The sequence below is a fragment of the Vigna umbellata genome, chromosome 5, assembly GCF_029865625.1.
Source record: "Vigna umbellata cultivar VRB3 chromosome 5, Vumbellata_1.0, whole genome shotgun sequence".
NCBI lineage: Eukaryota > Viridiplantae > Streptophyta > Magnoliopsida > Fabales > Fabaceae > Vigna > Vigna umbellata.
In genome coordinates this window covers 35,277,163-35,304,423 of record NC_142169.1, presented here as the reverse complement: position 1 = coordinate 35,304,423, position 27,261 = coordinate 35,277,163, and the positions used below count along the sequence as shown (strand labels likewise).

The following is a 27,261-nucleotide window of genomic DNA, read 5'->3' as shown; positions in this document are numbered from 1 at the left end:
ATGGATCATGGCAATTTCTAACTATAATTATAAATATGAATTTTGTATATTAAAAGATCAACACAAGAATTCTAAGGTTCTACTCCTGTTCTTTCTCCAAAATTTACTATCACGGTAAATTTGAATGAATTTCCCAATAATAGATTCTTGATTAGGTTTTGATATGTCAAAGTTTCCCATTGGCATCGCATTAGATGAGACGAAATCCAGTATTCGTGCTTATGGATCAAGTGTACAAAGATGATTTAAATATGAAGGGAATAAAATATCTCTAAAAAACTACTACTGTTCCACGTCGCTTTATAGATAAAAGAATATTAACAATTACATCCAATGATTACAAAATATGAAAAAATATCAACTACCTTATAATAAAAGGGGGGAAAACCCTGTACATGAAGGGATCAAGAAAGGGTCGTGCGCTCTAACCTACTATCACCAACCATTTTGGCTATGGTTGCTGTTTTTGTTCGTTTGCCCCCGCAATCGACGGAGCTAAAAAAATGAAGCTTGGGCAATAATATGAGAAGCCGAAAATGAAAAAAAAAAAAGTTTACCATCATCGGCAAGCCTTATATTCGCCCTCTGTTTATGTTTAAGAATCGGCATCATTAATGGGAGTCAGCAGCAACCTTGCGAAAATCATTGCTTGATCGAACGAAGTTCCCAATTACCCTCACCATCAATCAGACGCAATTCCATGGAATGATATGGAATTAAAGCGGGACGCTGAGAGGACAGGAGCAAAGCCAATTATTTTGATGGTGACGTGAATGGTCATATGCATTGTCAATTAGAAGTTAACCGGCTAAGTTAAAACTAAATATAAATCAAATAGATTTATGGCTGCCAAAATCTCCATTGTAGATAAAAAAGAACAACAAACTAGTGATCTGCTCATGCTTGTCTACATTTACTATGATAAAATTTTAATTTTTGTCGGTAATTAGAGATTCTTACTTGTGAGGAAGTAACAACTGTGATTCCCATATTTTTCGCTAACCCATATAAGTGTTCCTCGACATCAACGCTAGTTGCACTGCCATCAACATTATTTTTAGTAAAACAACGCTAACAACAAAAGAACAAGTAAACAATTCCATATGAGATAGAGAATGGCATAAGTAATCATACATACTTGGTACACTCGTCCAGGATACCAAATTTAGGCTTATGGAAGAACAACCGTGCCTTCAGAACACAAGGTAAAAGTTACAATCCAAATAGAAAAATTCATGAACAAATTATAATGTCTTACTCAACTGAGGTCTACGGCTATATTATATTAATTCTTTTTAAGAAATTTAATAAACTCATGGTAAAATAAATATAGGTTGGATTTACATACCATGCCTAACCTCTGCTGTTCTCCAAGAGAGAGAATGTCTTCCCAGTTTAGATTTGCATCCCAGCCTCTACTGTCTCTTTCTAGAAGATAATTCAACCGAACATTCTCTAGGATAACTTGCAAGTGTTTGTCCAACAAATTTCTAGGGTCATGGTTCTCACCTGAACAAGATTACAATGATCAGCACTAAAATTGGGGTGGAGGAGGAATCCCTTAAAATGATAAAAAAAAAAGAAAATGTTATTCTTTCACAAGAAGATGAATTCCAAATTAAATTTGAAGAAAGGAGAAATCTTTAATGCTGTCAACATGACTAGCATTAAGTAATTTCACGAATTATTACAACTATATCACACCTTGGAAATGTCAGCTAGTAGAGACTAATTAAAAGCAAAGCACGAAGCATCATTTTAAACATTAGTTTAGTCAAATGAACAGCTGTGCCTAATGCATAGTCATGTAATAATTTTTTATCCACAAGGGTATTCTGTATCCTGTGTTATTTTATGCATCCAAGATACCTTTTCCGTACATCTTCAATGCTCTTAACTCTGCTTCCTCACGGGACAGTGGGTATATGATTTGATCCCGCAATGTTCCCAAGCAAGTGTAAGGCCGCTGAGGAACATAAAAGATGCCAGAACTTGATCCAGCCTCTAGATCCGCATCATCAGATGGTCTAGAGAGTCTTCCACTCGCAATTGGCCAAAGTCCTCTAAGAACTCTGAAAATGGAACTTTTCCCACTTCCATTTGGACCTTTGTAAATGCGAAACACATTATTTAAATTCGAACCACAAGAAATTTCAGCCTTCTAAAAAGAAAGATACAGTAAAATAACAACTATACGAACCAGTAACAAGTAGGCTTCTATCAAGCTCAATGTCCCATGTCAACTCTCTGGCCAAAATCTTCTGGGAAGGGGTTACAATATCAACCTTAGAAAAGGAAATAGCATCTTTGGCATGATAATCCCTCATTGGAAATGTAATACTTCCATTGATAGAGTTGCCTGTGTCATTGAAGCAATAGTTAACACATGGGGACTGACGGATTATTATTTAGATTTATTGCTGTAAAAATAGTAAGATATTATTTGATGTTCTTCGAATAATGAAGTACCAGACTGTGCTGCATCCAGAAGTTCTTCAAGCTCAAAAATCCTATTAATACCACCAGAAAGCTCTACAAACTTTCTGTTCAATTCAAGAATGTCGCCAAAAGCTAAAAAGCTTTGAGAAACAACAGATGCTAAGAACCTCAATGCATGTGCCAGCTCACCTGTAAGATATTACAGCGTATGTCAGTGAGGTTAAAGTGGGCGATAAACAGAGTAACTGAGATCAGTCCATCAAACCTACCCTGAGTATTTATTGAAGCTCGGTCTCCCTTATGTTCCATAGCATATAATAAGCTCAGCAACCAAGTCACGTTATGAGGGAGTTGCTTTGTGATAAAATCATCAAGTATACCAAATAGCCACTTCTTTTTTAGAAGGTATTTGGAGTGGGAGAGAAGCTCCCTAAATCTTGATTCAACCATCTGCACAAAGTGAAGATAGAAAAATTTACAACTGTAATATTCAATGCAAAAGAGTAAGGTAAATAAAAATAAATAGAGTATATTTTTCTTTTAAACCCAGAATATAATATAATCACATGCCCCGTACTTTGAGCCTTACATCATCAACTAAATTTCAAAACACCAACTCATACAAAAGTGATGCAATTAGGGTTAGCTTGTCCAGGGAAGCAGAAAATGAGATGATGAAAAGTTAATAGTAGAGTGAAAAGACGGTGTATCCAAAATTTGAAGGATGAAGTACAAATAAGTTGTATGCACTCTGAAGAATTTCACATTTTGAATGTGCTGAGGAAGTGAGAAGTAATTTTCATTCTAAATTTCCACAATCTAAAATAAACACTGCCTTAAAGTAAAGATATTAAACACTGTTTAGATGAGACGCTCACAGCTTTTTCTCGAGCTCCACCTCCAAAGAAAGCAACAGATTCAGCATGAGTACAGAGCCTTTCATGCATGAACCTAGCAGAAGCACAAAGTGAAAAGGTAAGAATCATTTCAACAGCTCTCACTATTTGTCTAGTGCCATGATAGAGGCAGCAGAAGCTCTTATAGATTCACCTAAACATTCCTTCAAGTTGTTGCTCTTGGCTTATCAAATCACCAAAATCAGGAGTAACAGTTCTTAGAAATCCAAGACCAAGTAGCATGTAGACATAGAGTATGGCAACCCCCCTCTGACCTGTTAACAACTTCATTCTCCACGTGAACCTTAAGAAAAGTAAGTTATGAAAATCAACAGAAAAAGAGAACATGCATCAAACTTGTTCAAGTTCTAGTAGTAAAGAAAACCAACTCAATTTTATTAATGAGGTTCTTACCACAAAATATCCACAGATGGCTTTACCAATCCAGTGACCAATCCAGACAAGTCTGATGTCAACTTCTCCAAGTCTTGAGTTATCCTCTGATCCGCGTCAATATTTTTGCTTGCCATGTGAAAGACCTATAAAATATATGCATGTAAAAATTTGAAACCAAATCAAAGGCATGTGCCTAAAGAGTTTACGAGCCAAATGCAAAGATTCTGATTATTTATAATATAACAAATAGAAAAAGTCATACTTCCATCGCTTATACTTAAACCTAGTCAAGGATTCAATCTTAATACCAAACAATAACTAAGGAACTATTTTATATGTGGCATCTTTTAAGATTCTTAATAGGCCTTAGGAAAGTTCAGATACCTGTGATTTAATAAATTTAGGATTAGACAACCTTTTAGTTCCCATAAAATACACTTCCTAGGTTTTTAATAGAGTTATAGAAAGAAAAAGAGTGAAATCTCGTTCATAAACTGAGTGGTCTTTGCCACATTAGCAAGTTAGTTAGCTATTCTGCTAAGTACTCAGTTAGCACAGTTTGTTAGACAATTGGTTTTCTGTTAGCTGATTAGTTAGGCTATCTTGCATTGCATGCTTTATTGATGTATATAAATTGATTCAATCAGATTGTGAAATACAAGAAATAAAATCACAAGTTATAATTTTCAGTTATATATAGAATTTTTTATGGTATCCGAAGCTTCTTGAAGTCACTTATGGCTTCCCATCCAACAACTTTTTTTTCAGCAGTGTTTCTCCCACATTCTTAAAGTTGAACATAATCTTAAAGCTTATCATCTCCATTTCTGTGCTGCACCTCATACTCCAAGTCACTCTCTACCACAAGAAGATTGTATAGCAGATTGAGAGAATCCAGCATCTATTACATGAGAAAGATCAATTTCTAATTCTTTGATTTCAATGGCTAAAACTATTTCTGTTCAAGAAAAATTAGACGCTCTTCTTGATTCACTCCTCCTTGAGTGCGAATCTCCATCATTTCCGTGCTGCACCTCATACTCCAAGTCACTCTCTATAGAAGATTATATAGCTGATAGAGAGAATACAACATTTATTACAAGAGAATTGCAAGATCAATTTCTAATTCTTTAATTTCAATTTCTGAAACTGTTTCTGTTCAAGAAAAAATTAGACGCTCTTCTTGATTCTCTGCCCCTTGAGTGCAAATCTCTTGTTACTCTTGCCAGAAGGATCCTAGAATGGTTGGACTTTGATGATGTTGAGTATTTACTTTTGATGATATTGAGTCTTTACTTTGACGATGTTTAATAGTTTTAGTCCATGAAAAATGGTATTTTTTATATTTTTGCGTTTGGTCTATTCAATTTGATTTTAGTCCAAATGTTTGGTCTACATCAAATTAGCCATTGTAATATGTGACTATGATACTATATTGATATTTTAAGTATTAAAATGTTAGATATATTATATCTTTTATCTTTTAGTTAGTTTGTTATTATTTCTCATTTGTATTTTGGGCTTAGCCCATATTTCTTTTATTATAAATAGAGAACCCTATGTGTGTATTTTACACAAGGGAGATTAATTTAAATATAGTTTTTCACTATATTCAACATGGTATCAGAGCAGGTTCTCTGATCTTCTTCTGGTGTCTCTGCTGTCTGCCGGCGGCTGGCCGCCATGGCCGCCGGCAGCCCCTAAAATTTCAGTGGGACAACCCTTCTCTCTTTCTTTTTCTCTTAAATCTGTGCCACAGTCAGCACCGTGCAGTCAGATCTCTCCACCGTCGCCTGCCGCTTCTTTCCGGCCAGTCCGTCGCCACCTCCGGCCACCGCCGCCGCCGCCTCCGGCCACCGCCGCCGCCGCCGCCGGAGTTCCAGAATCGACCGGCGACCACACCATTCGGAATCGTCTCGACCGGGCGACCACCGTGGTATGAAGATCGCGGCGAACGGACCTCTCACGCGCCTTCACGCGCCGCCGCAAGAGTCACCGCTGCCGCCGCTGCCGGCCGCGCGTGCCGGCGCGTCGCCGGAGCTTTCCGCTGCCGATCAGTACTGCCGTGATCGCCTCTTCGCCCTCTTTCTGGATCTGTGGTCGTTGCATCAATCGGAGTACTTTGAATTTTTTAGGGTTTCTCCCTCTCCATGGATGCCCAACTTGATGATCGGAGTCGGTCTCGCCAACCAGACCATCGCCGCTGTCCCCGCGCCGTTTGCTGCTGTCCACGCGCCGTTTCCCGCTGTCCGCGCCGTTTGACCACTGTCCAGCCACTATTGATCGCTGTCCAGGTGCCGTTTCCGCTGTCCGGCGCCGTTTAGTTTGCCGCTGTTCGGCACTGTTTGCCACTTTTCGGTGCTAGAGTTAGCCCGATGTTTGGCCCTGTTTGCCGCTGTTCAGTGCTAGAGTTAGCACTGTTTGCTGCTGTTTGGTGCTAGAGTTAGCACTGTTTGCCGTTGTTCGATGCTAGAGTTTAGCCCGATCTTCTTGTGATACACTGCTGAAGTATCACCACTTGGGAGTTGTCCAGCAAAGAATCTTGGACCTCCAACATGTCTTTGGATCTTGATGCCTTTGTTTCAGCATTGTAGCTTAATATTTTGTTTTGTTTTAGTGGTTCAGCAACTGTGATCTTTCACATTTCCACCTTCACACTAAGGGGGAGTACGTTTCCAAGACACTGCAAGTCACATAAATATGGGTGTAGTCCCTGCAGTTTTGTAGATTTCAGCTACTACTGTTGATCCCGTCACCCATCCATCATTGATGAGGATTTAGTGTAGTCCCTGCAGTTTTGTAGCTCTTAGCTTTCAGCTACTACTGTTGATCCCGTCACTCATCCATCATTGATTGGGAATCAGTCCTTGCAGCTTTATCATTGTCCACACGGCTCTCCTTCATCCACTTTTGAAGTTGAAGTTTCACAAGCTGCTGTTAGTCCATCTATGTTTGCCTCACACTCTTGAAGACAAATCATCTAGTTCAACACTGAGTTCATCTATTCCAAGCTTAGTTCATACAATTTGTATGCTCCAGCTTGAGGGGGAGTGTTAGATATATTATATCTTTTATCTTTTAGTTAGTTTGTTATTATTTCTCATTTGTATTTTGGGCTTAGCCCATATTTCTTTTATTATAAATAGAGAACCCTATGTGTGTATTTTACACAAGGGAGATTAATTTAAATATAGTTTTTCACTATATTCAACAAAAATCACTATAATAAACAAATTACAGGGACTCAACATGGAATAAACAGGAAAGGAACTAAAGTCAAACAACAATAACCAAAAGAAAAAAATTCTATCAATAATTTTTTTAAGGGATTAAAACCAAAGGGGCTGCATATTACAGGACTAAAATTTCTTTAAGCCAATAATTTCATTTAAGGTATTGCTAATCCCTGGGTAAGTTATTTTATTTTCCCAATTAGCGGAAATAAGACTCCTACTTAAGGGGTGAGTTTCTAATATTGTCAGAAAATGAGTAAAATAAAATATACAACTAATATTTCACCCACTCACTAATATCTACCAACCTCCCACCCCCCTTTAATGTCCACGCTCTTTTGCTTCTAAAAGAACCCCAGACCAACTGTACTGTATTTGTCTGGGAAAAGGTAAATGATACCATTTCCTATAAAATCATCCATCTCTTTTTAATGCCCTTATCTATGGTCTATGGTCTATGGTTCCTTATTTTGACTGAAGTTTGCAATTCAATCCATTTTGAAGCAATAATTTAAATTTCATTTTTATTACTTATGTGTGCACATAAAGAGGATGAATATATTCCTAACACCAAAACATATAAAGACCTGCTTTCCAGTTTCCAGGGTTATCATCCCCATGGCTGATGATGGAAATGTCAGATTTCACATACCCAATCACTCCTTGGTGTGAGACTAGCAGAATTCATGGAAAACATAATTGTATTGCCTATATGGCAGCTTCTTCAGAAGGCAGCCATGACTAAAGGTCGAGCATTGAACTTTCCCTTTAGATTTCTATCTATCATGGGAGAAGGAAATATATTGATACAAACTTAATGGTTATAGAGAAATGGAATACCATAGTCAAGGAACCAGTTGAAAATTAAGTTAATTTTGAAGGGAGAAAAGTGTAAAACAAATAGTTAACCGACAGACAATATTATTTCAAGAAAAATTTCCATGTAAAATAGTATAAATGTATTTAATCATGCTAGATCAGATAACTAATCAGTCATGCTTGTGTTGAAGAATTTGGGGAAGGAAAATAATAAGTGAAGAATTCATATTCGATTACCTTGTAGAATGCGTTGTTTCTCAAGTAGTTTTCTAACAGATGTTGTGTCAAACGAATTCGCCACCCCAGTGCTAGTCTAGCTGTCAAGTGCCTGAAGAACAGGATATTTGAAAGGTTTATAAGGTCAGCAAGTTTAAACCTGCATTGGCCCCCACCCCGCCCCCTCCACTGTGCTTCAATGGTTTAGAATCTGTTTAACTCTCCCTCCCTCATATATATATATATATGAAAATTTTCCATTAAATAATGATATAATTATCTTTGAGACATAATAAACAAAATCATCAAATTTCAACTGCAACCACATGTGAACCAGTCACTAGTGCAAGATACAAGAAACTGCGGTCCAGATGGACTTGTTGTAACAACCTTATAGATGGAGCAATGAAAGCAGATGCAGCACTTTGAAGAACACTTAAACCAATTAACCGAATAAAGGAAGCTTTATCCTGCTCCAAAACAAACTTCACAGTGGTACCTGAGAGCATAAATTTTCATTTTAACAATTTACACATTAATTTTCAGAATATTGAATAGTCACAAGAGAAAATACCATTTAGTGATGCAATACGATCTGAGACCCATGTTCTTGAAACAACAAGAAATGCGACAGCAAGCAGTTGTGCACCTTGTTTATCCAGTATAGTGGGTACCTGAAATGAAGCAGTCCACATAAGAAAAAATGTTCCTGAAAATGCCGTAATAGATCAATCAAAAGCATATTGTATATTCTATACATAGTGCTTGGGTCCTGGCAAGTCATGTGATGTATATGTATTGATTTCATCCCATCAATGCTGTGTGATTTCAAATGCACCACTTAAAGTCATGCTTGGTTTATTTAACACCGGTGAATAGTGTACGTGCTAAGTCAGACTTTTGGGTTCCATTATGTTATTTATGAGGAAATAATTTATTTTCAGAAAGTTAGGTTGAGTCCCTGTACGTGTTCTGTATTTGGTTTGAATTTGTGATTTATAACTTGGTAGCATTTCAATGTTCAAGTTTTACACGTTTCGTATTGGGAGGTAGAATTAAGGAAGAGAAGTAGAGCTAGTCAAAAGCAACTTTGCCCATTTTTCTTAAAATCCTGACAAAGGATTATAACTTTCATATGGATGCTGTGAGCAGTGAGCAGCGTCATTGATCCTTGAAGTAAACCAGTAATGAATGGGAAAAAAAAAAAGAGGGACTTTTCAGCGGCATCTTAAATTTGTACACTTGTTTACATTTCAGATTAAAAAGCAATAAAAAGAAAAAGCAGTATAAAATTTTGAAGAGAAAATCATAATCATCAGCTTCCCAAACAGAAAAAGACTGAAAACAAATTTGCCTACTAGTTAGCCAATTTAACATCTACTTTACTGTCAATGATCAGTATAAAAGGTACATAATTGATTTAAGAAATGTCAATACAAAGGCTAGGAGTTACAATTTCCACAGCCGAATAACAATACCTAAAAGTTCCATAAATAAACTCTAATGTTGAGCTTGGATGAAGAATTTTCAGAGAGTAATTCATTTTTATATAGAATTTAAAATGTTTTATGGCAAAACATGTTTGGACAGATAATTTAAGAATATTGAAATTCTCGATATTTATAAGTATTTTAATTGCATAAAATTATAAAATTCCAAATTTTGACAAAAAGACAGGAATTTGAAATTCTTGATACCCTCTCATTTCTTACATGTCTTTTCTCATTAAAAATTTAAAATTAGTTACAGTTTTATTTTAAGTTTCAATTTTTAAATATATATTTAATTCTTTTGGATATAGTAGAAATTAAATTACCCTATCCAAACTAAGAATTTGAAATTTAAGAAGTTTGAATTGATCTATCCAAACAAAACATTTTCTAGTGTAGGAGTTTTAAATTAAAGAGTGGAAAATAAGACTGATTTATTATTCTCAATCATAAAAAATACATTATGATACTCTCTATTTGTAATAATCTAATTCTCCTAAAAAGGGAAATAGGAAAACTAGGAAAGTAAAATAAAATAAAAGATTATATATCTATTTTCTCTAATTAGGAAGATTCTAAAGATATTATCTCAAATTACAACACTTCCCCTCAAGTTGGATCATACAAGATTGTATGAACCAAGCTTGAAATAGTCAAACTCAATTGTAGAGAACGTCAATAAACCAAATTTGACAGCAATGGACGAGGATGAACTAGCACCATGAAACTTCAACTTGGACAGCAATGGAAGAGGGCGAACTAACACCATGAAACTTCAACTTGGACAGCAATGGACGAGGGAGATTTCCATAAAAAATGGATGATGACTTGCAGCAGCAAACAACAACAAACAACAAGAACAGATGAAGGGCCTCCAGTAGCGAACAACAACAAACTGTAGGGACTTAACTACCCTAAACAGACTTTACTGCCCTAAACAGCAACAGACCTGCAGGGATTACACTAACCTGTAGCGGCACTAAAAGGCTAACAGCCACAAACCTGTAGGGACTTTAACCACCCTGAACAAACCTTAAGAGACTTAACTGCCCACTTGAGATTGAAAGTAATTCTTGAGAGCTTAATTGATCCCTCTCTGATCCCTCTCATAATCTTCTATTTATAAAAATAAATTGATACAAGAATACATGATAAATAGGATAACTCTAGACACAATATAATCATGATAAATAGGGTAACTCTAGACACAATATAATCATGATAAATAGGGTAACTCTAGACACAATATAATCATGATAAATAGGGTAACTCTAGACACAATATAATCATGATAAATAGGGTAACTCTAGACACAATATAATCATGATAAATAGGGTAACTCTAGACACAATATAATCATGATAAATAGGGTAACTCTAGACACAATATAATCATGATAATTAGGGTAAATATTCTAACATGCCCTAACAACAACGAACCTTTAGGAACTGAACTGTCTGTAGTGGCTAACAGCAACAAACAAACCTATAGGGACTTAACCACCCTACAGCGGCTGAAACAGCAACAAACCTTCAGGGACTAACTACCCTGTGGCAGCTTTTCTTCCCCTCACGACTGAACGACATATGCACGTCAATGACAGAACGTGAAGGTAGAAGAACTAGTGAGAACTGATCCGTACTTGGGGACAAATCTGAAACCCCTAACATCGAACGAGCCAAATCAGCGGACGGTCTCATAGAACAACTCTCAGTGAGCTGTTATAACAAAGCATTGGCAAAAACCAAAAAACACCAAAGATTGGGACTTATGATGGCATCAAAAGGCCAAAGACAGGTTGGAGGTCCAAAGTTCTGTGCTGGACTACTCCAAAAAGGTGATACTTAACACTGTATCACTAGAAGTACGGGCTAAACTCTAGCCCAAAAAGAAAGTTTTCTGCAGGGGCTGAAAAATATTTTCCCTCACGGCAAATAGCGAAAACGACGACTAGTGCACTTCACGAGACACTCTTAATCTTGACCAAAGAAAATACGACAGCTTATGGAGGCAACAGCGACAAACTACAGAGGTTACAACAACTGACTGCAGCGACAACGGCATTAAAGCACCCGCCAACAAGGCTGATGAATTCTTGACTGAAACATTACAACTACAGAAATAGACTCCCCTTCATGCCACAGTCCAACGGGGACATCACACTTGCAAGAGAGAATCACAGAATTGTGGAGACAAGCTTGGCCACAGGTGTTAGGGCATTCGGCGGAACGTCGGCAAGAAGCACCACTCTGTGCCGCACAAGATGAAGAAGAAATTCATTGGTGGTGGCAGAAAGATGCCAGCTTCGACGATGCTACTGGTGACTACGACGACTACGATGGAGTTAGCGGTGGTCCATTGCCCGAGGACGTCAGGAAGTAAATTCTGGAACTAAGTGGTTTTTGAGAACGTCCGGGAAACGGACAATGAGAGAAAATGGAAGGCTAAGGCCCCCCTAAAGATTTGGAATCGGAGGCCTTCTTCACAATTTTTCAGCGAATCAATTTCCAGGTGCAACTGGATGGCACCTTTTAGGATGGAGAAGAAAATAGTGGAAGCAGTAGAGGTAGGAATGAAACTGATTGTGACTGCAGCGGTGGCGGCTGACTGCATCGGAGAGAACAGCAAAGGGCAGTAGTTGCGAAGTGGAAACGCGAGGTGACACCCTCTCCTCCTCACGGCTGAGATGGATCCTCGTCAACCAGTCGCGGAAGTGTGTTGCGAGGAAGATGAAGATTCTGTGAAGCAACAAAGATGGTAGCAATGGCAGCTATGGAGGCTCATAACAGAGAGGAGGAGGTCCGGCGAGTCGACCGGAAGCGTCGCAGTGTGATTCCAACACCGGGACAGCGGCGCGTGACAAACACGCACACGAGATTTGACGGAGAGAAGAGGCGCATGACGGCGCGTGCGGTGGAGTCTGAGACGTCGACCACCAGGGTTAGGTCGCGCTCGAAGAGACGATCCAGATCCGCTGGTCACCGGTCGAAACTGCGACGATGGCCGGCGGTGGACGGCGGTGGCAGGCGGTGATCGACAGTGGAGATCGATTGGGTTGCGGCTGGTGACGGCTGGTTCAGTGGAGGCAGTTGCCTTCCTAGGGTTCCCAGAAGACTTTAGGTCTCTTTAATTCTGGGTGCATATGAATGGAAGCCAATGAGAATGCCAACGTTTGGGCATTAGAGAAGGACCTATTCTAATTTTACTGGGCCAAAGTATGAAAGAACAACTTCTTTAGTTGTTATCAGAGGAAACCAACTTGTTGTTGGTCATGAAGATTCTAGGTGGCTCTTGTGAAAGACACTCAATTGATCTAAGGATCATAAGCATAAACTTGGCTACGGAAACTGGAGTAGAACTGTCCATTGAAGGTACAAAGGTACGGGTTAAAAAAGAGATTTTTAGGGGGCCACCGGCGGCTATAGCGGCCGGCCGCCGGCAGAGAGCAAAGACAGTGGAAAAGATCAGACAAGCTCTGATACCAAGTGGAAAATAAGACTGATTTATTATTCTCAATTATAAAAAATACATTCTGATACTCTCTATTTGTAATAATCTAATTCTCTTAAAAAGGGAAATAGGGAAACTAGAAAAGTAAAATAAAATAAAAGATTATATATCTAATTTCCTCTAATTAGGAAGATTCTAAAGATATTATCTCAAATTACAACATAAAGCAATTTAAATTTCTAGCGTTTCACATTCCTTTAAATATTTTAAAATTCTTCATTCAAACAGTCTAGAAGCATTCAGAATAAATCAAAGTGATGGAAGTTATCAAATATATCGTTATGCACGCAAATGAGTAAAAGCCTTACAAGAGCATATTTACAGAAGGTACTCACCAATACTTTGCCCATGGCAGCTACTCTCAATGGCAATACCCTTGCATTACATCGGAGTTGGGGAACAACAGAAGGTGAAATTGTATGATTCATAGAAGGAGATGATGATATCACCTCTGAAAAATACGACTGTGCCTTCGGATTTGAGAATGCAGAATCCTAGACAAAAAAGTGTCAAAATCTTTACAATCAACGTAAAACGAGAACAATGAAGAACCAAATCAGAAAATATCCAAACCTTTTTACTCATGGAAAATGCACGTTGAACTGCCTTTGCATCACTCTGTCGTTTTGTTTCTAATGCCTTCATTGTATCAATCTCCATTTCAGTAGGAGAGCCCTCCCTGGAGTTTAAATCTTAACCTCAGACAATAACATAACTCCAAAGTAGAACAATAAAAACTGCACAGTAAAGTTCCAACCTTTTATAGTGTACACTCCATCCTCCTTCACCATCTAAGGACAAGACCACATCATGAAATGCAACCAATGCCGGACGATGTGATATGGTAATGCATGATGTTCCCATTGCCCTAACTTTAGCACAAAACCGTTCTTCCATATCAGTAGTCACAGCACTTGTGCACTCATCTAGAATAGCAAATTTAGGCTTGTGGTAGAAAAGCCTTGCCATGCCCAATCTCTGTTGCTCACCCAATGAAAGTTCCTCACCCCAGTTTACCTCCTTTTCAGGAGGGTAACGATCCAACAGATATTCGAGGTCAACCTTGGGTACATACACACATAAGTTTCATAAACAATACCATCAACAAAATTATCAATCAACTGCTACGTATTTGTGTGAAATCAAGAAAACATGAGATTAAATGTGAACTTTACATTTTTTAACAGCTCCACCATCCCGCCGTCTGTGAGTGGTTCAATCTCTTGATCTGCTGTAATAGGATAAATCAACTGATCTCGTAGTGTTCCTACAGCAGTGTATGGCCTTTGGGGAACATAGAAAATCTCCTTATTAAGATCAGAGCCAATTCCAGGTTTCACAATATGTCCAGATATCAATGGCCAAAGGCCACCTAGAACCCGGAAAAGAGAGCTTTTGCCACTGCCATTTGGACCTTTAGCCAAAGAAGCATTAATAACATGTCAAACAATCAACCATCACAGATCAAAGTTTAAAAATGACTCTTCCAACAAAGAAATAGATAATAGATAACATCAACTGCCAATGCTAACTTAAGCCCAAGAAAAATAAATAAAAAAAGAAAGGGGAGTGCTAGCAACACACACTTTAAAACACTCCATTCTTAGTCAAAATTTATTGAAAAATACCAATACAGAGATAGAGACCAATTAAATGGAAGGTAGGTGTTACGATAGACAAAGAAAAGAAATTAGTTAAAATAGTTAGATATTAGTTAGATGTTAGTTAGATATAAACAGGAAAGAAGGAGAGTAAAGGGAGAAGGATGTGAATTTTTGTAGATTGAGCTTTAGGTCTTTGTGGAGAGGAAGCCCTTGAAGAAGAGAGTGCTCTCCTATTTTTTGTTCTTTTCATTCTATTCAACAAAAAAACCTTTATTTTCATTCTCTTTTCAATTCTTGGTTACTAACAAATTGGTCCAACCTGTTGGATCTATTGTGAAGGGTCAAAATGGAAAGGTGTTTGAGTGCGTTGGAAAGATGGGTCAGTGAACAAGGGAAGGTGGTGGATGAGCTGAATGCTGATATGACTGTTATTAAAGAAAGTTTATAAGACATGAAAGAAATCAAAGAACTGTTACAAGAAATTAAGGAAAGCAATAAACTAACTGAAGAGGAGAGTACTTGGTTAATGATGAAGAGAAGAAGGAAGAAAGATATCTACATAGTAGTAGATCAAATGAGGAGGGAGATGAATTGTTGAGGCCTTGTGTTAAAAGCATGTTGCCCATGTTTGAAGGGAATGACTTCTCAAGGTTGGGTTTTCTTTTCACCGGCAAATGTTAGTTGTTAGTATTATGTTAGTTTTTGTGTTAGTGAGGGGAGTTGAACCCACAACCTCTCCCACCCTCCCTTTCTTCTTTGCCACTAAACCAACCCTTCCTCCTCAAGGTTGGTGTCACAAGCAAATCAAATCAATCGCAGGGATATTTCTTTGCGGGGCTGCAATCTAGCATTCAAAATCAGATTTCACCACAAGATCCAAAGGACTTGATTAGAGCTATGGAAATGGCTCAAGATGTGGGAGAAGGTTCAGCAATGAAGAATCACAGTCAGTAGTGAAGAAAAAACCAAAAAGGAAATGAGATTTGCAAGAGAATAAAAAATTATGGAGGAAGAAGGGGATGCATCAATAAAGAGTGAAGATTATGCGCCGTGAAGGTCAGTTTCTTGATAACCCAATTACAAAGTTAACCAATAAGAAAGTTGGAGATGCAGCCAAGCATCACTTTTTCCCAATTTCAGGTTTACATAATATAAATAAGAAAATTTTGTTGGACTTGGATTTGATAATGAAGGTGGTTGGAACATCAATGACATTGGAATCTTGGAATTTCAACTTCCTGGGTTTAGAGACTTTTATACAAAAGTCACTCTCATCCCCACCACCACCCAAGCCTTTAGACCTGAATTTGCATGCAGTAACCAATGGGTTCCCTCCCAATGATAGGGACAACATCACAATGCTTTCAGGAAGGATAGATAATGGTTATGGTGATAGAGATGAGCCACAGGATCAAGCTTCCACTGTTCCAACCTTAAGGACAAGGTTGACTTTTGGAGGAGTGTATCATTAGGATACGAAATCAGTTAAGATAGTTAGAATATCCGTGAGTTGGTTACTTGAGGTGTTAGATAAAAACAGGAAAGAAGGAGAGGAAAGGGGAAGGGAGGTGAATTTTTGTAGATGCAAGCCCTTGAAGGAGAGAGTGTTCTCCTATTTTTTGTTTTTTCATTCCATTGAATAAAAAATCTTTCTTTTTATTCTGTTTTAAATTCTTGGTTCCTAACAGTATGGTTTCCTGCTCCTCCTATCTCTTCTTTTCCTTTGTTTAAAACAACCAAATTATTATTACTTTCTCTAGAAAAACTTCTTGTCATCCAATTGATTTTGGAACCCGAGCCAGCCTTATTCTCCACAGGTCCCTTCCCTTTAGATAGAATTCGGATTTTGTCTTCCACCAATTGATGCTCTGTCATTAAGTCAGCCAATGCTGAAAGATCATACAACTTCACTTCTGCCTTAATATCCCCCCTTAATCCATTCAAGAATATCCCCATGAGATAATCTTGATCATTGCCTTTTAACAGTCCCGTATTGTTTGAATTGTTCAATATAATCCTCAAAGCAACAAGCACGTCAAAAGGATTCCTCAACATGTTGGGCTGAAAACGACACACCACAGTCACTTTAAATGATTCCCAAGTGGGATTTGGATAGCAAGATTCTCACCATTGGAACCAATTTAAGGCCTTTCCCTCCAATGCTATCAACACAGCCTGCATTCGTTCCATGTCTGATACTTCTTGCAGGTGAAAGTATCTTTCTAGCCTATTGGTCCAGCCAAGAGCATCCTCCCCTGCAAAAATTGGAATGTCCAATACGCCACCTTGAACCTCCACTCATTGTCAATTCTTGCTCCGTGTCTCCAGATTTATGTTTTCCGCGTTCTTATTTGACCCAAAGATTGAAGCACAGGTCATCTTCTCAACCACACCCGCCAACCCACTGATCAAATTCTCCATCCTATTTTGCAGATTTTCAGCTCTTTCTCTGTGACGCGCAGCTTCTTGAGATGAGTGTTCTAAACACTTTAATCTTGATTCCATTCTGGTGTTAACCATAAGCCTCCTACACTGCTACCACAACGCCAAGAAAGAGACTCTGATACCAGTTGATAGGACAACCAGTAATTACAGAAACATTCAAGACAGGTTCTTGAATGACTTTTATTAAGAACCAAACTGTTTTGTCAATGTGACAGGATTACAACAATGTCTCCAAGATACAAAGGTCTTTCGAGAGGACCTTTACTCTCCCAAAATCCCTTTTCCTCCAAAATGCCCAAAAAATCTACCTAACAACAGCCTCCCACAGACTATATATAATAGACTGTTTTACAACAACAGGAGGTTATAACTGCCTCCTTTATTTATTTCTCCTTGTATAAACCCTTCCACTGAACCTATCAAGGACCCCACTAAAATTTGTGATTTTTAATAAACTTCAACCAGTAAAAGAGACTAGAGAATGTGTTCAAAAGAATGTACGTGTTGGTAGCATCATTTAAAGAGAGGGTTCAGATACCTGTAATCAAAAGATCTGCTCCTGATTCACTAAAATTTGTGATTTTTAATAAACTTCAACCATAAAGACTACAGAAAGTAATCAAAAGAATCTGCATGTTTGTAGTACCTCCCTAGGAAAGGCCAGTATTTAAGAAAAAGTTTCAATACCTGTAATCAAAAGATTTGATCCTGATTCAACCCTAAGAGTCAGATCGTCCACCAAGACATTACCAGTGGGGGTCACAACCTGAATTTGGGGGCACCATCACTAATAAAACATGATAAACACAATATGAATTCAAGGATGATAGATTGTTGAGCAGATTTGATTACCTTCACACCATCAAATTCAATGTAGTTAGCTTCACTTATGCAATTTCTACTTGCTTTCCTTTGAAGAGAAGATTTCTCATCCACCAAACTTAAGTCCCTTGATACAGCCATTAATTCACAAATACGATCAGCATACCCACTGTAATACATACAGATAGGTCAGAACATAGAGACAGACAAAATGGATCTTATAAAGTATTGCATATAAGGCACGCAATAAAAGCCTCTCATATTAACTTCTAAAAACAACCGAAATGAAAGATCTAACAGACCTGAGACGATTGAGCCGTCTTGCACTGATAGAAAGAGTTCCTAGAGACTGAAATAAAGAAATTATGACACTAGTATGATATCTAAGATTGCTTAACATCTCTGCCCGCCCTAAAGTTGAGCTGTCGGGCCTTAAATGACCAGAAAAGAAAGGTTCAATAATCAAAATAACAGCAACAGTAGCACCAAGGTACTTCAATAATAAGTCTTGAATCATCCCAAACCACCAATGGTCATGTAGCACATTATGCACATGCCTAACCAAGGTTTTAAACTTCTGTTGAATATGGGCTTCTTCTTTCCTCTCTCCACCATAGAATGCTACACTTTCTGAGTGAGTCCTTAATCGTGAGTGAAGCTGTCGGTACTCTCCTTCCAATTGTTGTTCTTTAGACATAAGTTTTCCAAAAGAAGGAGAAAAGTTTCTGATTGCAGCACCAGCTCCGAGTACATATGCCTGAAAAAGCCATAACAGTAGATTGACAAGGCAAGCACTGAATCTAATATCAGATCTAATATTAACCAGCTTCCAGACAAAAGAAAATACTCAAGAAGTATGAACACAAGAGCCTAATCAGAAATTATAAACCAGAATAATTCAATCAAAGAGATACCAATATCCAGAAGACATATTTTGGGCTAGCATATGAACACAAACGCCAGGTGTATAGAAGTCCATCAGTAACGGCTGTGAGATCATCCTGTACAATTTCACTTAACTCTGAACAGAACCTTGGCACATCACTGGCAATTCTTTGCTCTGGGTTAGTTATCCGACCATCAACATGCGATATTTTGTAATACACCATGTTCTGAAAGCAAAACAAAATGATAAACATAAAGCCTTCACAAGAACTAACATGTGTTATGTTATGATGCATCTTTTACTGGCCAATTGTGAGAATAATCTCCTCATACAATATAAAAGTATGAGAGTGTCGGCATAGCATACTTGGAATTTAAAAAAATCTTTTAGATAGTTATTCTACTTTAAGAAGCAAACAGTTGGTCAAAGAACATTTGCAAGTAACTTCCACTTAATACAAGTTCTGGAAAAACATTCCGAATGGTCCAGGACAGGAGCAGCCCAAGATCCAAAAAATAGCCAGCTGGGGACAATCGGAGCTTTTTCCATTCGTTTGACTATCTTTAACAAATTTAAATTCATATACCCACAAAATTAACAGTTCATAACCAACTATGATGCATGTTCTTTAAGTAATAGAAGGTACCATCAGGCAAATTCTGAAAATATTGTAGTTAATGTGAAATTAGACTTGGCATTCATGTAAAACACGAGAGAAAAAAATAAGAGAAACAACATAGGGAGGTAGTCAAAAACTAAATATTTAAGACAGTAGGCACAAGGAATATATAAGATGATTGATAGTTCAACTCAGACAATCTAAAATAGACACAGCTAACATGCAATTTAACAATTTATACCTCAAAATAGTGGGAATGAATAAGCTTGGTCAATATTCTTCTGAAATGTAAACTCAAAGTCCCTGTTATATACTTTGACGTAGAATGAATGGTTGACAAAAGGAAACACAAAAGAATATTTTCTGAAATTAGCCGAAGAAACAAAGGTACACGTCGAAGAAAAGCAGCACGAAATAGGAAGCCTTGCACTTTAGCAAGCCTGTTGCTCAAAGCAGTCCGCAACACCTGCAAATACATAAAATTCTAAAAGTCATTAATTTTAACCTCTGTAATTTATTTCTTTGGAGAGAGGGTGTTAAAGCAATATATACAGTTTCTGATATCCATATACTTTTCTGTATACGAGGTTCAGTCTCCAAGGTTTAGACAAACAAATAAAATGTTTCATCTTTAATTTTCTCCGCAATTTCATTTACTTACACTGTCTGAGCAAGCCCGTATACTATATACACATACACAGTAATAAAGCTAAACCATACTTATGTTAAGATCAGAACTAAGAGCTGTGGTTTTATGAAAACTTTAAGCTAATAAGATACTTCCTATTAGAAGTATTTTGTTTTTCCTTCCAGACCATCCAGCTATCACAGGCTGTACAGAGGTGAAGAAAATAAGGACTTTTGACATGCCATAATGATAAAATAAAGCAGTGGAATAAAGGAAATTCTTGGTCAAGTTGATTTTTTATTTATTTATCTTCTCTTAAGGAGGGCTATTTTTATATTTGAAAAGTTATAACTCTTTCCATTCTGTACTTTCTTCTTTCAATATGCAAATAAATTTTTTTTTTGTTTACAGCTCTACAGTCGACACTTTTATGAAAGAAATCCACTCCAAATCCAATAAAATTATTAGATAATATTAGATATTGTTAGATATAATATGATATGTATTAATCATGAAATTGGCTTAGCCCATATTTTTTGTATGTTATTTTTATTAGAAACACATTATCCTATGTGTATTTTACACAAGGGATTCCGCCTATGCCTCTCTCTTTTATTTCAACATGGTATCAAGAGCATTAATCCTTGCCTTCATGGTGAACAGAGTGCTAAATTTTTTTCTGGAAACTTTTTTATTTACAACATCATTTTTAATTTTTTTCTATCCATTCTTTTTTTCATCTCGTCACCCTCTTTCTGGATCCATAACTTTCGTTGTGATTGGGGTTTGTTGGAATTTTTTCACCAGTTTTTTAGAATGTTTCCCTCTCAGTAGATATTTTCTCTCTCTACAAATAGCTATGGGCTCTTCTACCACTCCTACTTCCTTCAAGACAGTGTACTATCTTTAACGAATTTCTCAAATGGTATGAGGATGTCAGAACTCTAGTTCCACTGCTTCTCTTGAACACATAGGTACATCTTTTGTTGCCTCACTCATTCCAACTCTCTTGGCCCTTGGTTTTTGGAATTAGGTGCCACAAATCACATTAGTGGTAATAAAAACTATTTGGTTTTCATTGATCTCTTTCACCAGTATATGACTATATATTACATGTGGTGAGCTCTAAATCAGGGCTACATTTCATAATTTTAAACATAAATAGTTGTCAAAAAAACATGTTGAATACTTGAATATATATATATATATATATATATATATATATATATATATATATATATATATATATATATATATACGAACATTAAATTATGCCTCATTTTGAAAAATTGAAGGCATGCATGAAGCATAATAATCCACAATAAAACAGACTTACCGCTATAGCAACTAAACCTAAAAGATCCCTTGCACCTAATTTGCCCATGTCAGTTAGTATAATTGAAGCAAGGAGTTGGAGTGACTTCAACCCTTTCTTGTGTTTATTTTTTGTTGCATCAACGCCAACCTCCTCTGTGACTTCACTATCGCTGTTTTGTCCATTGCTATGTCCAAATAAATCAGGTTTACTAACTCTAAACCTTGATTGCATATATGCAGCTGTTCCTCCAGCAATTAAGATACCAGATGCAAGTAATAAAGTTTTCCTGTCATCAACCCCACGGAGAAAGCATCAGCAATGTTACAGTATACATGCAAATTAGTTCAACAACAGTAGGTTTCAGTGGTCCCAGTCAGCAACCAAAGTTTGGTGTATTATGAGTTCAGGATACTACTGCTAATACATGGAAAAAGGGTAATGAGCAAAGCAAAACAAACACTTCTCAAATATATGTATGACGGTAATGTAAAATCAAGAAGAATAATACAATTTCATGCAAAGTTAATCAACCCAACACAACATGCATTGCCTTTAAAAATAATTGAAATAATAGAGAAGAAAACTTCAGATCAAATATGAAAAACTGTACAAATGCTTCTGCCAAGACAGAATTGTCTCCTTAGACAATACTCATTGTAACCAAGTCTCATAAATTCATGTAACACCTCAATTTTTTGCTTCGTTAAATCTATAATCAACAATACTTAAAATAAAAGCATATTGCTATTTCATTGAAAATCTTAATAATAAAATAAAAATTGTTTTACAACCATAATCTTTATTGAAAAGGAACAATATTAGACTAAAAGTTTGCTCCAAACATTGGATAATGAGATTTGTTGGAGAGTAGGTATTAAAGATATTTCTCTTTTCTCTTTAAGGTCAGTTATAAATTGACAAATTCCCTCACAGGTATCATATGATTTTTGGTCTTATGTACTCCATTTTGGATGATGAGATTTGTGGGAGAGTAGGTATTAGAGATATTTCTCTTTTCTCTTTAAGGTCAGTTATAAATTGACAATAATACTTAGAATTCTCTTATCTATATATAGGTTTCTATAACAAAAAATTACAAATCCTTTTAGTAAGTACACATTCTTTTAGTGTTACGTTTTTCATTCAATATGGTATCAAGAGCACGGAGATCCTTGACCAAATTTTAGTATATAAGTTGGTACAAATCTTATTTTGTAAGTTAGTTTTGTGAATTTAAATTGGACTTAAAAATCCACTTTCAAAGAAGATTGATAGTTGAACTTCAATAAATAAGAAGATTAAAGCTATTCTAAACTGGGGTGGTCAATTTTGCCTTTTTCATGAGTATCTTGTTTCTCTTGGTATAATCACATAATAATATGCCTTCATACTCAATCAAAAGGGAGTTCTTGAAAGAAATCATTGTCATATTGTTGACAGGAGTCTCACTCTTCTCAGCCAAGCCCCCTAACCTCAAAATTATAGGAACCATGATTTCATCACTGCAGTTTATCTCATTAATAGATTATAGTCTGCATCTTTAAACTTTTCTGTATCATACACACAACTTCTTCAAACTTCTTAGCCAAACCCCCTCGCCTCTAAAATATAGGAACCATGATTTCATCACTGTAGTTTATCTCATTAATAGATTATCATTTGCATTGTTAAACTTTTCTATATCATATACACAACTTTTTCAGACTTCACCTGATTTTGGATTTCTCACGGCTTTTGGATGTCCATGATTTCCTTTAGGAAGGTCATACAATTAATTCTTACAAGCTGGACTTTTGTTCTCAAGAATATATCTTTCTTGAATACTCAACATCTCATGGAGTTTATAAGTGTTTGTCTCCTTCTGGCAGGATATACAAATCTAAAGATGTGCATTTTAGTGAAACCAAGTTTCCATATCCCGAGCTCTTCACACATGCTTTACAGCCACCTAATTCTTCCGTGATCGTTTCAACTACTCTTCCTACTATTTCATCAACTTAAATACCAACATCTACTGCACCTTCTCCATTACCTTCTACTGCATCTTCTTCTACTGAACCTTTGTCACCACCTACATCTTCTTTATTGGTCTCTCCTGTTCTATCTAATTCCTCCACTATTTCTCACACTAAAATTTCTCCTTCTTTTAGCTTCCAATACTCACACAAGGAAAAGCATATCAAATTCTGGTCTTGTGAACCTCGAATTCATCCTACTCTTCTACTGCCAATACTGAACCTAAACCCCCATCAAACATGCTTTTTTTGATCCATGTTGGCCCCTGCTAGGAAAGAAGAATTTCTTGCTTTACAATGCAATAAAACCTGGACTCTTGTTCCTCTTCCTCCACACAAAACAACCATAGGATACAAACAGGACTTTAGAGTTAAACAAAATCCTGATGATACTTCACAGAGATATAAGGCAGGGTTGGTTGCTAAGGGTTTCCATCAGCAACCTAGGTGTGAATTATTATTACACTAGCTCTTAGTAACAAGTGGTTTATTTTTCAGTTAGATGTTCATAATGCCTTTCTTAATGGATTTCTGAATGAAGAAGACTATATGGTTCAGCCACCAAGTTTTGATGTTCTTGACACTTCTCATGTTTAGAAACTTCAAAAAGCTATTTATGGACTTAAGCAATTCCCACGTGCAAATTTTGTTTGTCTCAAAACAACATTAGTGCAATTTGGTTTCAAAGAAAGCAAGTGTGATGATATCATTGTTTGTATAATTGTTGGTATAATTGTTGTATAATTGTTGGTATATGTTGATGATATCATTATCACAAGCAACTCTTTTTCTTTCCTTCAACATCTTAATCAGAAAATGGATTCAGCTTTTTCACTAAAACAACTAGGCAGTCCCAATTACTTCTTGGTATAGAAGCTTGACCTCAATCCAAGTGGTCTGTTCTCACAACTCAAACATGCTTGAGGGTAAGTATGTTTCTTCTCCAATGATTTCAGGCTGTAAACTCTCTAACAGGATTTGATTTATTACCCAATCCATCTTTTTATAGATCTGTGGTGGGTGATCTTCAATACCTCACTAACACTAGATCAAAAATATGTTTCTTTGTTTAAAAAGTTTGTCAGTTTATGTCAGCTCCTCTTGGATATCATTGTACTCCTATAACATCCATAGTTAGATATTTAAATGGAACTCTTTACCGTAGTATCTAAATTATTCCAGCTCTTCCTAATCAACCTATAATGATTAAAGCTTGTTGTGATGCAAACTAGGCTGATGATCCAAGTTATTGCCGGTCCACTTCTGGAGGTGCAAGGTCCTACTTTAGTTTTATGGTGGTCTCATAAGCAAACCTTTGTTGCTAGATCCAGTACAAAAACAAAACATCAAACTCTTGCCTCTACCACCACTAAACTTCTTTGGTCCAAACATTACTTAGTGAACTTGCTATCCCTCATTGTGTTATAGTTGTTTATTGTGACAATATTAGTGTTGTCAATCTTTCTCATAATCCCATTCCACAAGCCAACTCAAAAAACATGGAACTTGATACTTTCTTTGTTTAATAAGAGTTTTTGCCATGCAACTAATTGTTCAACATATTCCTAACCATGATCCCTCATTGTGTTTCAGTTGTTTATTGTGACAATCTTAGAATTGTTAATCATTCTAGTAATCCCATTCTACATTCCAAGTCAAACAGCACTGCATTTTCTTTGTTTGAGAAGAATGCTTTCCAAGCAACTGATTGTTCAATATATTCCTGACCATGATTAGCGACAGAAATTCTTACTAAACCTCCATCTCCTACAAGACGTCTTTTTCTTAGATCAAAGCTCACAGTAGTTGATCTACAAACTTTAATTCACCGAGCTTGAGCAAGTGGGTGGGTGTTAGAAATATTTCTCTTTTATGTTTTTCCTTTATAACTATTGTAATTCTCCTATCTAGTAATATAAAATTGATATTTATATCAACAAAACAAACAATTTGAGTCTAATGGTCAGCCAAATTCAATGCTTGGTACGAAATTAAGAATCACCAGAAAATAAAAGTACAGATCAATACCTTCTTGAAGCCAGAATACTCTGGCCATGCCGAGTTAGTTGCAACAGTTGAAGAGAAGACATTCTGGAAGATCAACCTTTCCCGTATAAAAAAATCAATGGGTTGTAGCTTCTCTTCTTTTGGCACGAACAAGAAAATCTAGCCTACATTGAATTTCATACAGAAATGATAGCTAGGTCAGCAGCCAGAATGCTTAGGGACACAATTCTTTTCAAATTAACAAGGATCCTAAAGACAAGTCAAACAATGTGAAAATAATGTTTAGGTGTAAAAATTGTGGAGAATTATGTCCTAAGGTTACACAAAATGATGAACTGAAGTAATCAAAAGGTTTAATCAAATAACTACAGCTTTGAAGCTAGAAATAAAAGGCCAAAGTGTTGCAAAAGTTATTTCTTGAGACTTAATAGCATTTATGAACACTTTAAGGCAGAGACAAATAAATTAGGGCATTTGCATTCATCCAAAAACCTCAAATGTGAAAACATAGCCAAGTGGAGATGATGCACAAACAAATATCAGGAAAATTAAAATTATCTTTTGAATTATCTTTATTCCATTCCCCCCTGTATTGTTGTTTATTTCTTGGCAGGAACCATTTTTTTCCATCATTACAAAGTGTTAATGATCGCACATAAATCTGCAAATACTACGTCATATAATCTGCAAAAGGGATGTTGCCATTTGCCTTTCAAAAGTTTATGGGAACTTTTTATCTTCTCACTTACCAGTTGCATATGTAGATTACCCACTGAGCGGAAAACATGTTCGAAAATAAAATAACAAAAAACGAAAAAGTAAAAATTACTCAACGACTAGATGTTCAGTGCATTGTTCCAATCCGAATCAACTGATAATACACCCAAATGCCTCAGCGCTGTTTGTTTCTGAGCTCAATTAAGGTTAAAGTAAGCATGCCACTAAAGGAACAAACAGTAGAAATAACCCATTTGCCTATCAAACTAGTTAACCTATGAGACGTGGGTAGTCCCCTCAAACAATCGCCTAACCTGGACTAATCCCCAATACTAGTGCTTGATGTTACACATAATTATATATAAAATGCTCACTTATTTCTCAAGTACACAAGTCAGTCCATGTAAAATACTAAGCTCTGTCACTTTTGATTTGCTACTACACTCCTACAAAAACGTGTGTCTTCTTTAAATATTTCCTACGAGTGAATAACTTCTCGTTTCCGTTTTGATACTTCTATATGAAATCCTGCTGTATCCATACCCTAGGTTTTTTTTTATTAGCACTGTACCCCTACGCATAAACGATTTGCACCACGAAATGCAGATTGTAGACCTTAACGCTGAGGCACAAATCATGTAGAAACAAAAAAGTATCAACGAAGGACGCAATAGTATTAATCAAGTAGTAGAAGAAAAACGAGAGAGATAACTAACAGTGAAAGGTGGATAGCATTAGCCATGCTCTATCACGTTGAAAGCATGGTGAGAGAGCATATTCCCCTCTAAGGAATAGACATCATCGATTGTTATGAAAAAGTGAATAGTAAAACTCAGCACCGACCATAATCTGCAACGAAGTTACAGTCATTCCATTGAACACTAGAAGAAAACCTCAATTACAATTATCACGTCGATCATCAAACAACAACAAAGCAGATTCATGAAATTCACACGTGGTAGAGTGAAGCAGTGAATTCAGGAAAATAGAAGACATTGAAACAATACCTGTCGATTAATTTAGCTGAGAAGTGAGTCACGCGTTTGGAGATTGAAAAGAAGAGAAGAGAAAGAAGAAAATGAGATGAGTTTTGACATACGGCGGAATGGTGTGTGATCGGGTCGGGTCCTTGATTTGGGTGGAATATATGGATAACGAATATCTGAAAATCTACGGGTTTAGAAAGGAAACATAGCATAGA

The 27,261-nt window shown here is 36.7% G+C and overlaps 1 protein-coding gene across 1 annotated transcript; it reads right to left on the bottom strand.

Annotated features, from left to right (window-relative positions):
- Positions 1–270: 270 nt before the first annotated feature.
- ABCD1 (peroxisomal ABC transporter 1) lies at positions 271–27,261 on the bottom strand. Its single transcript, XM_047298066.2, has 27 exons — positions 27,068–27,261; positions 26,777–26,909; positions 25,365–25,507; positions 21,340–21,607; positions 19,617–19,841; positions 18,785–18,982; positions 18,173–18,627; positions 17,901–18,039; positions 17,736–17,814; positions 14,175–14,413; positions 13,757–14,061; positions 13,573–13,678; positions 13,335–13,493; positions 8,574–8,673; positions 8,390–8,498; positions 8,021–8,111; positions 3,750–3,874; positions 3,490–3,639; positions 3,318–3,390; positions 2,709–2,889; positions 2,470–2,628; positions 2,201–2,359; positions 1,870–2,106; positions 1,349–1,509; positions 1,139–1,191; positions 961–1,039; positions 271–729 (listed from the first exon to the last, which is right to left on the bottom strand). Exons 3-27 carry the CDS (start codon positions 25,424–25,426, stop codon positions 643–645), a joined length of 3,999 nt encoding a protein of 1,332 aa, XP_047154022.2. The 5' UTR covers positions 25,427–25,507; positions 26,777–26,909; positions 27,068–27,261; the 3' UTR covers positions 271–642.

Bases quoted from the DNA above. Each gene is read 5' to 3' on its own strand.
- ABCD1 (XM_047298066.2), bottom strand. From the start codon at position 25,426: ATGTCTTCTCTTCAACTGTTGCAACTAACTCGGCATGGCCAGAGTATT. The intron at 14,414-17,735 runs GTATTGAAACTT...CTTTGGCTAAAG, and splicing joins ATCAAATCTTTTGATTACAG to GTCCAAATGGCAGTGGCAAA. The intron at 2,360-2,469 runs GTACTTCATTAT...TCAATGACACAG, and splicing joins TCTGGATGCAGCACAGTCTG to GCAACTCTATCAATGGAAGT.